This window comes from Carlito syrichta, unplaced genomic scaffold, assembly GCF_000164805.1.
Source record: "Carlito syrichta isolate Samal-C Ts95f unplaced genomic scaffold, Tarsius_syrichta-2.0.1 Scaffold303572, whole genome shotgun sequence".
Lineage (NCBI taxonomy): Eukaryota > Metazoa > Chordata > Mammalia > Primates > Tarsiidae > Carlito > Carlito syrichta.
Genome location: NW_007247668.1, coordinates 187,866 through 205,759, shown reverse-complemented (window position 1 = coordinate 205,759; position 17,894 = coordinate 187,866). Strand labels below are relative to the sequence as shown.

At 38.5% G+C, this 17,894-nt stretch overlaps 1 protein-coding gene across 1 annotated transcript in view; it reads right to left on the bottom strand.

Moving 5' to 3' along the window:
• Nucleotides 1–17,894, bottom strand: part of KIF13A (kinesin family member 13A) — a gene marked incomplete at its 5' end in the record, with an annotated part of 226,880 nt that overhangs the window by 93,761 nt on the left and 115,225 nt on the right. Inside the window, 3 exons of the mRNA XM_021712662.1 lie at nucleotides 1,741–1,828; nucleotides 5,427–5,607; nucleotides 6,510–6,602. Of these exons, the coding sequence (XP_021568337.1) occupies nucleotides 1,741–1,828; nucleotides 5,427–5,607; nucleotides 6,510–6,602 (362 nt within the window). The remainder of the gene's footprint in view (nucleotides 1–1,740; nucleotides 1,829–5,426; nucleotides 5,608–6,509; nucleotides 6,603–17,894) is intronic.

The window sequence follows — 17,894 nt, the reverse complement described above, 5'->3', positions numbered from 1 at the left end:
TGACACCTTTATGATCACCCTTCCATAAAAACCTCCCAACCTCTCCTCCATCAAGCATGGTTGAGCTTCTACCTCCTTCAGAGCTGTCTAGTGTATGAAATGTTTCCATTCATTCTATTCCCCACCTGTCTCCCTTCCCTGATAAGTCCCTATTTTCTCCTTTTCAAGTTCCTAGGGGAGCCAATATTTATTGAGCACTCCAGATCCTCAATAACCATCCTGACCTTATTTAAATCTAACTCTCCTGTGCTTATCGACTCACTGCTACCTGCTTACTTGCCTCCCTCCTCCAACACTGCAGCTCTCCAGGGGCAGGGGTTTTCCTCATTTAACTCTGTATGTCTGCTCCTAGAACACCTGGAACCTATCGGCTCTAATAAAATGTTTGCTGAATAAACTTCATGAAAGAAGTACTGTCCTAATTTTACACACAAGAATGGTGAAGTTCAAGGAGGTTAAGCAGCTTTCCCAATATATATTCTAGTAAGAGACAGAGCTGGGAACCCTGGCTCTCACTAGTAAGTGACATTGACACTGACCTCAACCATACTGAGCCAAGAACCAGGCACCTCAGCAAACATGTTAAGTTAGCACCTTTAGATCAGAAAGGTGTCCTTGAGAATCTAAATGTTTTTAAAGAGATAACTATGCCTTATTTCTGATTTGAGCAATACTATATAGATCTTCATTTAAATGGCTGAAGGGAGTTATCTTACTGATTTGTTTTAGTGATACTAAGTCTAGGTAATACTAGGCCAGTCACATCCCATAGATAGAATAAGTAAGTATAGGGAGTCACTTACTATTCATTCATTCACTCATTCATTCATTCAGTCACTCAATCATTACTTTGCATTCTTCAGCAAAGGAGTCAGCAGCTAGATTTCCTAAGCAATGACTATGGAAATAGGGAAAGAGCATCAAGTCAGACCTTAATAGGGTACACAAGTCAAGGAGTAGGAAAAGGAAAACAGGTCAAGCAATGGAGAGAGGAGTGAATCAGAAAACCAGGAGAGGCAGAACAGGAAAAAGTAACAGAAACCAAGGCAGGAGTCCTGTCAAAAAGAAAGAGTTGAATTAACTGCCAAAGACTGTTTAGACTACCACATCTGTCTAGAAGGATGTTAGCAATAACCTTAGGGAGAATAGTTTCAACAGACTGGCATTAGTGAAAATATTCAGCATCTTCAAAACACTGGGCCTTCCGGTCACACTGTAAAACCCATACAACAAAGCAGCTTGAAATGGGTGATGAAAAGTCCACCTGCTCTCTGTTTGGGATGTGATGATACTGGGTTTCTGTGACCTTGAATAGTATCATTGTACTATAAAGCATCCACAAAAACATATGTTCAACATCACCTACACACTTTGATTTACAGTCAGTTTTTTGTTGTTTGTTTTTGTTCTTTTTTTTGAGTCGGCGTCTCACTCTGTCATCCAGGCTGGAGTGCAGTGGCATGCTGCTCACAGTCACCGCAGTCTCAACCTGCTGGGCTCTGGTGACCCTTCTGCCTCAGCCTTCCAAGAAGCTGGAATTACAGGCATGCGCCACCATGCCTGGCTAATTTTTCTTGATTTATTGTAGAGATGAGCTCTTGCCAAGTTGCCCAGACTGGTCTTGAACCTGTGAGTTCAGGCAATCCTCTCACCTCAGTCTCCCAAATTGCTGGGATTAGAGGCATGAGCCACCACACCTGGCCTACAGCTTTTAAATGATATTTTTAAAAAACGACTTACCTCAAAACTAGTGACAGCCAGTTGCGATAAACCATCTACATATGGCCCCAAGACTTTATGCTCTCGAACTTTAAGAGACTGTCTACTCCTTTGGGAGGAAAGAAAAAGGAATGAATGAATCAGACCAAACTTACGAGCTTTTCTTTCTTTTAAGTACTCAGTAACTAAGATTGCAATTTCAAAAAATTCTTTTTCTAATGACAAAAGAAGAAAAAAGATTCTAAAAGCTACTTCATTTGGATTAGCAAAACAGTGTCCACAGAAAGAATGTCTTATATACTCTGATTTCTATTTAAAGTAAATTACCATTTAAAAATTCGATCTCAAGTCACAAACTAAACAACCAGCATGCAGAATATTAGGTGAGGCTAACTTGTTTTAGTATATGAACTTCAGTTTTACATTAAAGAGGAGAATGGTTGGGAAGAAAGTGAAGCAAAGAACATGCCAGATCAAATTTAACTTTAAGGCTATTTTTATAAATAAACATGCTCTCAGTAAATAGTATCTTAACATTTTTGAGCAAGTAGTAAACAATATTTAAAATGTTTTAACTTTATTTTACTTCTAGTCTACACTGGTTTCTGCTGCTTCTATGCTTATAATTTTATACAGAAAGTGAGATTATAGTAGAGTGGTTGTTTGCAGTTACTGATATTTATCATATATTTAGAATTGGTCCTGCTTGTGAAGATTTTAGGGCTCTTTTGATTTTTTAAATGGTAAACTTGGCTTGGGACCCATTTAAACAGTTTATCAACAGGCAACTGAGATTAAAAGCAAAGCTATATATATCTTGGGTGTGTATGTCATCTTTTTATTAATATTAATCAAATCACCTTTCAAATTAATCACCTTTCAAATTAAGAGTCAATGCTTAGTATCACTAGAGTATAGAAGAAAGGAACTAAGAATCACTGCGTACTTCCCAAAGTCTTGGCATTGTTCCCTAAGCTCTTTTTCAGTTATTCCATTTAATCTCACAATACCCCAACAAAGTAGATTTTACTAACTTTTAAGATGGAGAATTCAATGTGACAAAGAACAATTCTGCTGTACTCTAAAACAGGGGCAAACCATGCAGTCCTCATGAGAGTTACTTTGATGTACATGATCTGGCACTCAGTTCACTCTGCTTGCATTGCCAGAGTGTCTGTAATGCTATTCAGTAGCAAGAAAAAATAAATCTAGCACAATATCAAGTGCTTTGTGATGGTGTCTAACATCTGGAATTCTTGTACATAGCTGGTAGGAGTGTAAATTGGTACACTGACAGTTTGCACTATTTAATAAAGTTGGAGATTCAGTACCTTGTGTCTCACAATTCCACCCCTAGAAGTATTGCCTAGAAACTCACACACATGCACCAGAAGACCTGTACAAGGATGCTCAGAGAAAAAGCATAATGATAAAAAACAGGAACCATACAAATGATAAATTTGTATGTATATATGGTATAATAATACAATGGAATGCTACATTAGCACTTCCTATGTAAGAATAGATAAATCATTGGGTGGGGGAAGCAATCACCAAAGAATACATATATTATGGTGTCACTCAAAGTTAAAAATTGTGCAATATTATATGAAAATAGTAAAGAAGATGAAGAGAATTATAAACACAAAATTCATAATACTCATAGTTCCCTTGAGGAGGTGTAGGGAACGGAATGGGATCAAGAGGAATATATGGCAGGCTTTTGTCCATTCACTAAGCCAAGTTGTGAGTAGACAGTTGTTGATTTTACGACTTTATACCTTACAAATATTACAAATTTTCCTTTGTATGTGTTAAATAGTTAATAGCTTCTTGACATAAATACATTTTCCATGATTGGGCCACTTCCTTGCCACATATAATTTGGTCATATTTGATCTTGATTTCATCTAAAATCTTTTAGATCTATAAGTGCTCAGAAATATTACATATTATACAGCTGCCAAAATTATTTATTTATTTGTTTATTTATTTCCAGGGTCTCACTGTTGCCCAGGCTGGAGTGCAGTGGCACAACCATGGCTCACCGCAGTCGCAACCTCCTGGGTTTAGGTAGTCCTCCCACCTCAGTCTCCAAATCTGTTGGGACTACAGGGGGATCCCACAAGGGTCAACTAAGTTTTTGTAGAGTCAAGGTCTCGCTATGTTGCTCTGGTCTCAAATTCCTGGGTTCAAGCAATTCACTTGCCTCAGCCTTCCAAAGTGCTGGAACTACAGGCGTGAGTCACCACACTCAGTCAATTTTTTTTTTTAAGAGACAAGGTCTTGCTCTGTCACCCAGGTTGGAGTACAGTAGCGCAATCACAGCTCACTGCAGCTTCAAACTCCTGGGCTCAAGCTATCTCCCAAGTAGCCAGGACCACAGACATGGGCTGCCATGACTGCTATTTTTTTTTTTTTTAGTGGAGACAGGGTCTTGCGACGTTGTCCAGGTGGTTCTCAAACTCCTGACTTCAAGTGATACACCCCCCTCAGCCTCTTAAAGTGTTGAAATTACAGGTGTGAGTCACTATACCCATGTGATTTTAAACTAATTTTTAATGACAGGAGAAAGTAGTCATTATATTACATAAAAAAAACAGGATACTAAGTTATATTTATAGAATGACTTCAAAATTCATGTGCATGTACACGCATGCGTATGAGTACACACATACACACACAGTACAGATATGAAACACAGGATTAAAATGCACCAAAGTATTAACAGTGATTATTTTTGAATAGTGGGCTTATAAATCATTTTTATTCCTTGTTACACTTCATTTTCTAAATTTTCTATCAATACATGTTATTTTAAAGTCAGCACAAATTTTTTCTTTTTGAGTCAGAGTCTCACTCTATTGCCCAGGCTGGAGTGCAGCTGCATGCTCATGGCTACCATGGCCTCAATCTGCTGGGCTCAGGTCATTCTTCCACCTCAGCCTTCTAAGTAGCTGGAACCACGTCCAGCTAATTTTTTGATTTAGAGTTGAGATCTTGCCAGGTTATCCAGGCTGATCTTAAAGCCCTGGGCTCAGGCAACCCTCTTGCCTGTGCCTTGAAAAGTGCTGAGATTACAGGTATGAGCCACTGCGTCCGGACAAAAATCTGCACAAAATTTTTTTAATTGAAAAAAAGTAAGTGGCTCTCCTTCCTCTATGAATTAAATTCATCTAGCTTTTGTCTTCTAATTTAAAAAAATACAGATGTCTGTGTTTCACCCTGGGTATACCAAATCATGATCTCTATGGGCGGAGCTTGGGCCAGTGGATACTTAAAAAATTCCCACATGATTCCAGTTCACAGCTAAGGAAAGACACTACTTGCCTAGGCTGGGTGGCTTTAGTCCATCAACCATTTTGCCTTCAATATGGAGATACTGCTTCCCAATATCAATGGAAGAATTCTATGAATAGCTCATGATGGCGAAAAATAATACCAATAGCGAAAACATCTTTTCAAAGGGCATATATACATAGGCATATACATATATACATAGGCAACTTTATATATAAATATAGGATCAACTGTATGTATACTGGATATACCAACAGACTTTGAGAACTGATGATTTCTTGGTAAGTGAACTGAAACCAGAGTAGTGACCAAGGGCTGAAATACATATATGCACCTGCAATTTTGACTTTAGAATCATTTAAAATTATTATCCTTATTTACAAGCTTAACTTCAATCACTAACTTACCCTTTGGGGTCTAAAAGATCCCGAACTTTCTCATTATAAATTTCCATATAGGACACTTCGACTTTGAAGGTCTGTGACTCATTTTGCTCCACAGAGATCCTTTTAAATAAAGCACAGCAGAGCCTTGGAATAAGGCCCAGCTGCTCAGCATGGCCCATCATGGAGAAGGATTTTCCAGAACCTGGAGGAGAATAAGCAAAAAGGGTAGAAAAGGAAGCAAAATGCAATGTTCCAACCATACAAGTTTACCTTGTATGTCAGCCAAGGTCACACAGCAGAAAAGTTGCAAATTTATCCTCAAACCCAGGTCCTTGGATATCAAGGCTACATTCTCTCCATTATACTCATGGCCTCCAGGCCATCACTGCAAGATCTGGAGGACACCTCGTTTACAGTTGGATGTGCATAAAGGCAATCTCTAAAAATACATAATCTTAAAAAGTATGAATAGTAAAACTCCAATTATACATTATTCACATCAGCAGTATTTTACTGTTATATATATCTCATATATTCTTATACATATATTTTCTCATCGGAGTCTCCTGGTTATCCTGTGATGTGATACTAGGCAGCACTGTTAAGACCTATTTATTTATTCCTACCTTCCATTTGAGAAAACAGTGGCTCAGAGTGTTAATGACTGAGCCACTAGTACGTTTTTGTTTTGCCTGTTTCAACCATTTGTTTTATAAGCCTAGGTTTAATAACCTATCGTCACTTTTTTATCCTAGTGAAAGTCTTCAGTACAGGATGATACTAAGAGTTTTTCTATAGATTTTACTATACATTTATACTGAGAAACTGGTAATTATTTTTCTAGTTCAAGTACAGGTTAAAACTATAATTTAGGAAAATGACACTTAATAGTTTGAAACTAGCTTTTCTTATTAACACTAAAATTACTCAATTACCAAAACTACTGTACCTTCAAAAAAGAGGGTTACTTTTTTGATCACATAATTCAGTTAAATGCACAAAGTCAAAAGCATTTTTCTGTTGCTTCTCAAAGATTTTTCCATGGTTAAGTTTTAAGAAATGCATATTTAATATCACTGACTATAAAGAAAAGCAACTACTTACCTGTCTGTCCATATGCAAAAATACAAGCATTATACCCCTGAAAGGCTTTTTCAAGAATCCCTTCTCCAAGGCACTTGAAAACCACTTCTTGACCTAAAAAACAAGACAGACAAAAATTTAAAACTAAAAAGAAAAAGAGAAAAGGAATGACTTTTCTTGACATATTTGTATTAATAACATTATCTTAATCCAAAAAGTGTTTTTAAAAAGTGTACTTAGCCAGGCTCGGTGGCTCAGCCTGTAATCCCAGCGCTTTGGGAGGCTGAGGTGAGTGTATTGCCTGAGCCCAAGGGTTCATGACCTGCCTGAACAACTTGGCAAGACCTCACCTCTACAATAAAATCAAAAAAACTAGCCAGGAGTGGTAGCGCACGCCTGTAGTTCCAGTTACTTGGAAGGCTGAGGCGGAAGGATCGCCAGAGCCCAGCAGGTCGAGGCTGTGGTGACTGGGAGCGTGCCACTGCACTCCAGTCTGGGTGACAGAGTGAGATTCCGACTCAAAAAAAAAAAAAAAAGTGTACTGAGTGTGTACTATGTCTAGGGCTATGTATAAGAGCTCAATATATGCAATTCATTTATGCTTCTAAACTATTGCTCGGTACCTTGATAAATTCTTTCCCTCTAAGACATTTCTCTATGCATTAAAGTTTCCTTTCATCAGTGGGCCATATGGAAGCATCATTTAAATTTGGTAAAATTGATTCTTATGATTTAGTATCTAAAATGTCATTAAACATAAATTCTCTTATCTCCCCATCTAGATTTGGAGTTTCGGATGAGCAAGAACCATGTCATATACACCTTTGGCATCCCCCCAGCATCCCTCCCATGGTGTTTTGTTCAGGCCAAGTGCTGAGAAGTTGTTTGTTGCTGATGGAGTGGTGCCTTCAATTGCTATTTGTAGATAACAGGCACCCCTCATTGTACTCACGAGGGGCACAGGAACACATATTCTCTTATATGAATCTCTCTGCATCATACTGCAGCTCTTGGGGATATTCTGCCATGTACTATACTATGGCAGAGTTGGGCTGAGGAGTAAAGGTGTGACAATATTTTTAAACACTTAAGGCAGTATTTACAATGCTTTTGAACTACTAGCTTTCTAACATTCGATCCCCATCATTAAGATAATTAAAATGATATTTTCCTTCCTTTGTGCCCTTATAGTCCTTTGAACATTCACTGTCTAAGGACCTGCAGAAACTACTGGTTTAATTACCTGTTTCTTCAAATGGAATGAGAGCTCCCTGATGTCAGACTATAATCTATTTATCTTTATAATCCTTGTGCCTAGTACAAAATGCTTAATAGGTGTTTGCTGAAAGAATTAGTCAGTTTAACCTTTTTATTCCACATGACAATTCCTTTTACATCTGAAAATAATGCAACATAACAAGCTTTTGCTTTTATGTTTTTCTTTTATGCAAAGTTAGGCCTGATTTTAGAAGTCTCTTATTGTACTATCTCATGGTTCCAGGATAGGACTCTTAAAAGTGCATCAACATGAAACAAGAGACAATATTTTCAAACATTAGGCTGGGAAAAAAAAAAGTGTGACAACATCAAATATTGCAGGGTTGAGAAAAGAAGTTTTTTGTTGTAAGTCGAGGTCTCACTCTGCTCCCCAGGCTGGAGTGCAGTGAATAATCACAGTTCAACCTCCTAGGCTCAGGCGATCCTTCCCTCTTAGCCTTCTGGGTAGCTGGGACTACAGGCATGTACCACCATGTTTGGCTATTTTAAAATTTTTTTGTAGTGATGAGGTCTCACTATGTTGCCTAGGCTGATCGAAATAGGCATTTTCAAAAGTTGCTTACAGTGGGAGAATAAACGAATACAGTCATTATGAAGGAAAACCTAATATTTATAAGAGGGAATATGCCCATACTCTCTGATGTACTGTGAGGCATCTACCTTAGAGACACACTCCCACAAAGGGTCCTGAGCAAGGATGGTCACGGCAATGTTATTTAATGCTGCAGATTGGAATCAAATTAAATGCTCACTGATATAGAAGTAGATAAGTAAAATGTAACTATTTTATAACATTACACAACATTTTAAAGTGCCCTCCCAAAACAATTCAACCACACCTTTATATCTATATATAAACAATGCTAGAATTAAAAACATTGCTGAGCGGGGGAAAAAAGGCATGTTCAGAATGTCACTTATAATGTAAAAGTTTATATCAAATAATGTGTGTGTATGTGTGACAGAGTAAGAGAGAGAGACAGAGAGAGATCAATCTATGGATACTAAAGTATAAAAAATGAAGTGAAGAAAATACCAAACTTATATAACTTTATTTCCTATTGCTAACTTATACCATCTAGCATAGAACCTAAGAGATATTCAAAACATGTTGCTGGAATATGTGGGTTTTTAAAAACAGGAGTAATCATAAGAGACTTTTCTAAACACATAGGTCTGTCATGTTATAAGGTATTATCAAAATTATCCACTACATATACACTTTAGAAATTGCTCTTATGTTATAGTTAAGTATGAGAATAATCTCGTGCTCACCAAGAAAGCATATGACCACGCTGGTTCATAAGCTTTCAAACATGTCAGTATTTTTTTCTCACAGAACCTTCCTTATTCCACATATATTCCCAAGCCCCATGCTAAAAGGTAGGCCTTAAATCTGGGGCCAAGGCCCATAGTATAGAAGATCTGGAATTAAATTCAGCCTGTGCTCAGGCTTGTAAGAATTGTTTGTGGTCTTCAGCCAGACCTAAGTGCCTTTCGAAGGAATTCTAAAAGCAATGCTTTCTTTTCACAAGTAGCAGAATGAAGCAATTCTGTTTGATCTTCCACACTGGTTAACCAGCTCCCAAGAAGGGAGTAGGGTGAGGATGGGGACAAGAGACTTTAAGAGGTGGCTGGGTAAAGCATCCTGACCATAATTCATGATTTCAATTCATATTTAGTAACTTGAAAAAAAAAACAAGAGCTTGAGTTGATGAAAGGACTCAACAGCAGAAAAGCACCGTTGATCAAAGAGATTTTTATCACAGCTTCCTAGAGCCTGAAGTCATTAACCAATCAATAATTTATATCTAATTCTATTTCAGGTAGTAAAATACAACACTTCTGGTTTATGCTCCTTATGCTGAGTAGGTTGGATATGGGAGGAATTATTTTCCCTATTTTCTTTTCTTTTCTCTTTTTTTTTTTTTTTTGAGTTGGAGTCTCACTCTGTCGCCCAGACTGGAGTGCAGTGGACGATCCCGGCTACCGCAGCCGCCGCAGCCACAACCTGCTGGGCTTCGGCGATCCTTCTGCCTCAGCCTTCCAAGTAGCTGGAACTACAGGCGCGCTACCACGCCCGGCTAATTTTTTGATTTATTGTAGAGATGAGGTCTCGCCAAGTTGCCCAGGTGGGTCTCGAACCAGCAGGCTCAGACAATTCACTCACCTCAGCCTCCCAAAGCACGAGATTACAGGCTGAGTCACTGAGCCCGGCTTATTTTCCCTATTTTCTTTTAAGAGTAAATCACAACATATCTTTTTCCTCATTAGGAATGGCCCTTTACACCTAAGATCCAATCCCCACCACTACACAATATGTCCATGTAACAAGTACTCATGTGTACCCGTGAATCTAAAATGTGTGTGTGTGTGTGTGTGTGTGTGTGTGTGTGTGTAATGGGCTTTTAAACTAAAGATTATTAGTTTAAAAAAAAAGAATGAATGCCATATGTCAACATGAAATAGGTTTATAAGTGAACACAACAATCACCAGGATGTGTATACTAAAACTGCATAAAAAATAATTCCCGAACTTATAAAAATACAAGAGTAAATTTCAGTTTAGTATTTATCCAAATTATTGCAAATACTAAATAGGTCATAACCTACTTAAATTGTATACTTGTATTATTTATGCTACAAGGAGAAGGAAGAGAATTTCTACCAACTGTCCTGTTGGCAGTGCACTTTACATATTTAGTATCATGGAATACTCACAATACTCAGGATAGGTATGAATTGTAATTAATAAGGTGACTGGGGTTCAGAAAGGTTAAGTCATTTGTCCAAGATCTCATCACTCATGAGTGGTAGGGTCTGGGTCTGCCTATACTGACTCCCAGATGGAAGGCTGACATTCATCCATAATCAGTAATTCATGCTGCCTGGCACTGGGAACCAGTTGTTCCAGCCTCAGGTCTCCATGGTATTTTTTACAAATTCCCAGAATTTATCACACTGCACAATTTTGTTTTCATGTTTGTCTCTACTGCTGGATTGTGAGTCCTTGAAAACAGAGGTTGTTGCATATTGGTAGAGTGCCTGGCACATAGTAGACATTTGTGTTTACTGAATTATTACTCTTGTATTGCCATCACTGTTTTCAGACTCGCTATTTTTAATTGTGAGCCCCTTTCCTGGTTAGTGATGATTAAATCATCACAATATTGTTCTTTGAAATTTAAAAAAGTATGATCGCATTAGTTTACACTTTGGTCATAGTATGACTGTTTCTAAAAGTCTAATAAATCCCTGAAGACTACACTAGGCCTTTGTTAAGTAAGTCAATGTATGACCTAACTGGGTAATTTTGACAAAAATTACAGATCACACTTTTACTGATACTCACAGTAACCTCATGGATATCTTTTTTTCTTTTTCTTTTCCAAAAACAGGGCCTCACTCTGTTGCCTAGACTAGAGTGCTGTGGTGAGATCATAGCTTACTGCAGCCTCAACTACTGGGCTCAGGCAATCTTTCCACCTCAGCCTCTCAAGTAACTGGGACTACAGTTCATGTCACCATGCCTGGCTAATTTTTATATTTTTTGTACAGATGGGATCTTGCTACATTGCCCAGGCTGGTTTTGAAAGTCTGGCCTCAAGCAATCCTCCCACTCTGGCCTCCAAAAGTACAGGGATTACAGGCATGAGCCACTACACCCAGCTCCTTTTGGACATTATAACAAAATATATGTGACAAAAAAAAAAACCAAAAACAACAACAGCCTCTCTGATGTCTACTAAATACTCATATATACATATGATTTTAGAAAACAGTCAAGTTCTTTTACTTATAGTTATGCTTGGCAGATAGAAAATAATTCAAATTTATTATATTTAATAATGTTTTATTCAAAACTGGGAAAGGGAAAAATTGGAAACAAGATGGAATATAAAAATATGGAAAACTATATTGTGTTCCTTAAAAGAATATTTTCTCTCTTCCATATATTTTTACAAATCTAAGCAAGACTGGAATCTAGAGAGAATGGAATACATTTTATTGCATGGTTCATATCTCAGAAAAAATGTATTCTCTTTTAAGACAGGAAATAGTGAACATTTTCCCATCTCTACAAACACACATCAACATTAGCATTTGTAATAGATGCCAGCCTTCACCTGTATGAATAACTGATACAATCATTTCCCCACTATGGATATTTAGATTATTTCCTTTTATATTTTCCTGCAATACTTTTCCTTACATATTTATCTCTGTGTACTTTCTTACTGACTTTACTAGGCAAACTCCAAAAACTTAAATTGCTAAGTTCTCTAGCAATGCACATGTCTCTACTTTCAATGCCCTTGACAACACTGCCTGTCATCTTTCTTCTTAGTTTTGACTAAGTCAATAGAAAAAAGTGCCTCTTGTTTTGATAAGTTATTTTGCTTTTGTTTATTGCCTGCTTGTATTAATTCATTAATAAACTATGCTTATTTTTATAAACCAGTTGCTTTAGCCAAAGGACATTAAACTTTGGTTTATCATCTATACTGTAAACACTTTTTTCCCAATCTGTCATTTAACTTTCAGCCTTATGTTCTTTGTCATAGTCAATTTTTTTGGACTCAGAGTCTCACTCTGTCACTCAGGCTAGAGTTCAGAGGCAAGCTCACAGTCACTGCAGCCTCAACCTGTTGGGCTCAGTCGATCCTTCCAACTCAGGCAATGCTTCTACGTAGCTAGAACTACTGGCACATGCCAACACACCTGGGTATTATTTTTTATTTATTGTAGAGTTGAGGCCTCAGCAAATTGCCCAGGCTGGTCTCGAATCCAGGGGCTCAAGCAATTCTCTTGCCTCCGCCTCCCAAAATGCTGGGATTACAGGCATGAGTCACTGTGCCCAGCCCAGTTCCTTTATGACTTTTGCCTGTGGTATATGTTATGCTTCCAAAATCCTTTCTACTCCCCAATTATATGGAATTCACCCAATTTTATTCTAGTTTTCTTGTGTTTTACAATTTTATTTTCAAATCTTAGTCCTACTCCTTACAGAGGTGTGACAAGTTCTTGGTTTCTTCATCAGTAAAATAGGAATAATAGTTGCTACCCTAGTGAGTTACTGGGGTAGTTTAATAAGCCAATAAAGATAGAGCACTTACCACAGTGCCTGGCCAGTATATGTCTAGAATATATTTTAGTTATTATTTATTATCATCATCCCTTAAATCTTTAATCAACTATAATTTTAGCTCAATCAATTATAGTTAATTTTAGTTCAAAGAAGGAAATAATTATTTAATTATTTTTAAAAAATAGTTCCTTCATCTTGCAAAAATTCCATGAGACAATCCAATTTCAAAGAGAAAAGAAAAAAATAGCTGAATATAGTGGTATACACCTGTAGTCTCAGCTACTTGGGAGGTTGAGGTGGGAGGATTGCTTGAGCCCAGGAGTTTGAGACCAGCCTGGGCAACATAACAAGGCCCTGCCAAATAAAAGAAAAAGGAAAATAAAGGAAATGAAAGACATTTGTTCTTAGAAAAAGATTTTGAAAGGAATAATTTATTGCTATTTTTCTAGTTCCCTTAGAGGTCCCATTTTTAAAGTACCAGTAACCAAATATCAGAGTAATGGTGAGGGCAGTGGACAGAAAGGGCAGGGTGTGTGCATGATCACGTGTGCATGTCTATGTGTGCACGATCACGTGTGCATGTCTATGTGTGCACACTTGGAAATGATGACAGGAAGGAAGAGTACCATTATTTGGGTCAGGGAATGCCAACCCATATTGTCCAGCTTAGGAAAAATACTGTCTTTTTTTTTTTTTTTTTTTAATCATTAAGATAGAAAGGTACAGGACGAAAATCCAATATAATAAACTGTACCAACAAACAGGTTCTATAGAGTTCATCTTATTTTATCCTTGTGGTTTCTTTTCAGCTGTGTGAACCCCTGACTGGAGATATACTTAATTAATTCTTTGTTTTGGTGACTTTCAGGGTACCACTGGCATAGTAAGAACAACTACTAAAATGACCAAACTGTTAAGCCTTAAAAGAAACTACAAACTCTTCAACAGTCTCTGTCTTCTTTAACAACAAGCTCTCTATGAAACACAAATGATGGCTACACTGCATTCTGTGATAGGAAATATGAAACATCAGGAACCCTGTCATGGTCTTAAGGAGACTCTGATTTATCCAAAAGATTGAAGGCTTTGTAGTTGTTGGGTTTTTTTTTTTTTCTTCTTCTTTGCTCACTTCTATTTTTTTTTTAACACAGCAGTCTCCTTTCTCAGTATAGAGAAAATGACTTCCCAACAACTTTTGAACCTCAGTTCACAAAAAAAGGAGTTGTTTATGCTGGGTGGTAGGAATTAGGGAATTCAAACAGTACATGGGTGGATCCCATAAAAGATGCAATATCTCCACCCTAAATTTTTCCTGACTATAGTTTATACTCAAATAGAATGAAGTGCTGTTTGTCTGGGGAAAGCATACCATCCCTTAAGGGAAAATTCAGAAGCCCTGTGGGAAGCAGGAGGATCTGTGAGTATTTGTTTCTACCCCAGACAAACAGAGCAAAGCCACAATGCTGTCAAACCCAAGAGACCTGTGGCTTTTTCAGCAGGCCGGATGCCAGAAAGGAGACAGTCCCTCTGTAGACAGCAGCTCCACATGTCTGGTGTGGTGTATCCATAGGGCAAGCCTTACTTCACTTGTTAATAGTTGTGACCATGATGCCAATATCCTCTGGGGTATATGATCCGACCTCCTAAAACCATGTAGACAAGTCTTAAAACACAGACATGCCCAAAGTAACCCATAACACAAAGTCAGAACAGTCAAGAGAGTTCCTGTATGGCATTTCTGCAAGCAAAATCAGAGACCTGAGTTACACAACTCTGACTCATATATGATACAGACCTTTGAAAAGTTAACACAGCTGGGTCTTCACAGTTCTGCATAATCTGTCCCTACTGGGAACAGCAGCAGTAGACTCAAAGCTACCACGTGTGTACTGGGAGGTAGGTAGCCAAGGCCATTCTCTGTCTGTGGCAAGGCTCTGAGAGCAAAGCACAAAAGAGAATCCAGGGGTGGAGTGGAAAATGTCCCATTATTCTTATGCCCAACATTTGAGAACTGAAGAGGTACAGGACAAAACAGTCCCAGCAGGCTATGTGCCAGAAAATGGGAAAATAAAATGGGAGAGTATAACCCCTATCTTACACAAAATTGGCGTTTCTCATTTTTCTATGGCAACCCCATGGAAAGATATCCAAAGATTTGAACACAATTATTTAATCAGTTTAAACCAAGTCCGAAGGTCTCCTTCTTTTTTCCATCTCTTTTCTCTTTGGAATTAGAGGCGGGGGGAGAGAGAGAGAGAGAGAGAGAGAGGAAAAAAAAAAAAAAAAGGTTGGGTTCACTATTTATGATTTGGAATTCTTGGCCCTACTCATTTGTGAGGTTGTTTTTCCACTTTTAACCCAGGGCTGACAGCCACTGTGATTTTGATGAGTCTGGACTTGGCAGGTGGCCCAGCTCCAAATCAGAGCACCTGGATAGTGCAAGACTGGACAGGTTCTTCACACATACCTGAAGGGGTGAAGAATGCCTAACTTGGACAAGGTTTAAGTAAATTCCTTTCTAAAAAATCTTCAGTGTGTAGGCTGGGCACAGTGGTTCATGCCTATAATACCAGCACTTTGGGAAGTCAAGGCAGGCAGATTGCTTGAGCCCAGGAGTTTGAGATCACCCAGGGTAACATAACAAGACCCTGTGTCTACAAGAAATTAAAAAATTAGCTGGGCATGGCAACATACATCTGTAGTCCTAGCTACTTGGGATACAGAGGTGGAAGGATCGTCTGAGTCCAGAGGGTCAATGCTGTTGAGACTGTGGTGAGCCGTGATTATCGTGATCATGCCACTGCACTCTAGCCTGGGTGACAAAATGAGATCGCAACTCAAAAAACAAAACAACAAACTTTAGTATGTAGAAGCGCAGTTCTAAAAAATTCTCAAACCTAGTGAGTTCACACCTGGTTTAAGTTAAAAGACCAAAACCTACTATAGATTAAGACTTTAAACTTGACTCGATGCTAGATTTAAGTTTTAATCAATTACAGAAAAGTGTGCGATTAAGGGGCCTGGTAAGAGGATCCTGAGAAACCAGGCCATGAGGGTCAAGGTAGACCATAGGGCCATTTTCCACTGTGGCATCCAAGAGCTATCAGCTTTGCAACCCTTGGAAGTCTTGCTTACAGCATGGCATGGGTGACTTAACCAGACTGCTGTTTCCACCCCTGCAACAGCACCGGGGCTGGTCATGAACTTGCTCTATTTTTTGTTTCTGCTAGATAAAGTGTCTGACTTACTGAGGAGGGGGTCATGTAACCACTGCCCCCAGCACTGGCGCCAAGGATGAAGGAAGAATATAAAGCCACTTCACCTGTAAAGACTATCTTAGAAAATGTATGTTTGAATTATTCAGGAGGGTGTTTTCACATAAAACAACTGCTGACAAAGTAAATGTTCTTCATTTCTATCTGTTTTGATAGTGTTTTACGCCATCTCTCTCTGATAAAGAAGCAGAGCCACCCGACTCCACATCTCTTCTGAATTGTGGGCTACATATTTACAGCACTTGAGGGGAGATTAAAACTTTGCTCAAACTCAAACATAACACAAATATTCTAGAGAACTTCTGACAGACAGGAGGGATGATAGGTTCCAAGCCAGAGCACTCCAAGATGATTTCTTTTACCCAGACCCTTCAGGATGAGAGAGAAGAGAGAAGTACCAGCAAGTGGAGTAGAATCCATAAAATCTTCACCAGCATACAGAATTGTTACTGACTAACATCCACATTTATCAATGCCTTCAATGCTCTCATATGTAGCAGGACCTCTCTGAACCTCAGTTTTCTCATCTAAAAAGTGAGGATAGTAACAGTTTCTACTTGTTTGGGTGCTTTGACAATTTTATCACTTACTGCATATAAAAGGATTAGCACAATGCTCAGATTTTAGTGCTCAGGACTATATTGGTTATGAGTGTTATTGTTATCCACCCCTCTAAATATACTTAAGTTAAATGAAGTTTCTGGGTGCCAATATATACGCTAAGGAACAGATGTGGACAAGGAAAGTATAGTGTAAAAGAAGATGGGGTTTGGTGGGATAAAAAATAGGAGAGTAGAGGCAACAGAAGAGAAGCATTTATGAGGGGGGGCCCAAAGAAACTTGGGATTTATTTATAAAAAATTGTGTACTGGCCGGGCTCGGTGGCTCAGCCTGTAATCCCGCGCTTTGGGAGGCCGAGGTGAGTGAATTGCCTGGGCCCGGGGGTTTGAGACCCGCCTGGGCAACTTGGCGAGACCTCATCTCTACAGTAAATCAAAAAAATTAGCAGGGTATGGTAGAGCATGCCTGTAGTTCCAGCTACTCGGAAGGCTGAGGCGGAAGGATCGCCGGAGCCCAGCAGGTTGAGGCTGCAGTGTCTGGGAGTGGTCACTGCACTCCAGTCTGAGTGACAGAGTGAGACTCCAGCTCAAAAAAAAAAAAGGGTATTTATTCTTACATGTTTAAACTTGTCACCTTCAAAGTACTCTGTTTGATGCAATACACCTATTGAGATGGTTTTTCTACAGCTCAAAACAGTTTTTAAACTTATCAATTTTGATGCCTTTTAGCTCTTTTGCTGCTTTTTGTTTCACTTCTTCCATATCAGCAAAATGTTTCTGTTGGAGGACTTTTTTCATCCATGGAAACCAAAAAAACTCTGCTCGGGGCAAGATCGGGTAAATAGGGAGGATGGGGCATGGGGGTCATGCCATTTTTGGTCTGCTGAACACTCAGCATGGTGTGGGCAGGTGTGCTCATAAATCACCCATATGAAATGGGAAAACATACTGAAAGAAACTCAAAAAAAAAAAAATTCACGGATGCTCCTGGAGATGCCTGTACTACAAGAAGCCGGTCCTCCAAAAAATAATTCCAGTTGTTTTTGGGTGCCCTCTCATACATATTTACATGTACACACACTTTTTAAAAATTTAACAAGATTAGCTTAGTTTATTTATTTTGAACATCTTTATAAGATACATTTTTTTTTTTCTTTTTTTTTGAGTTGGAGTCTCACTCTGTCGCCCAGCCTGGAGTGCAGTG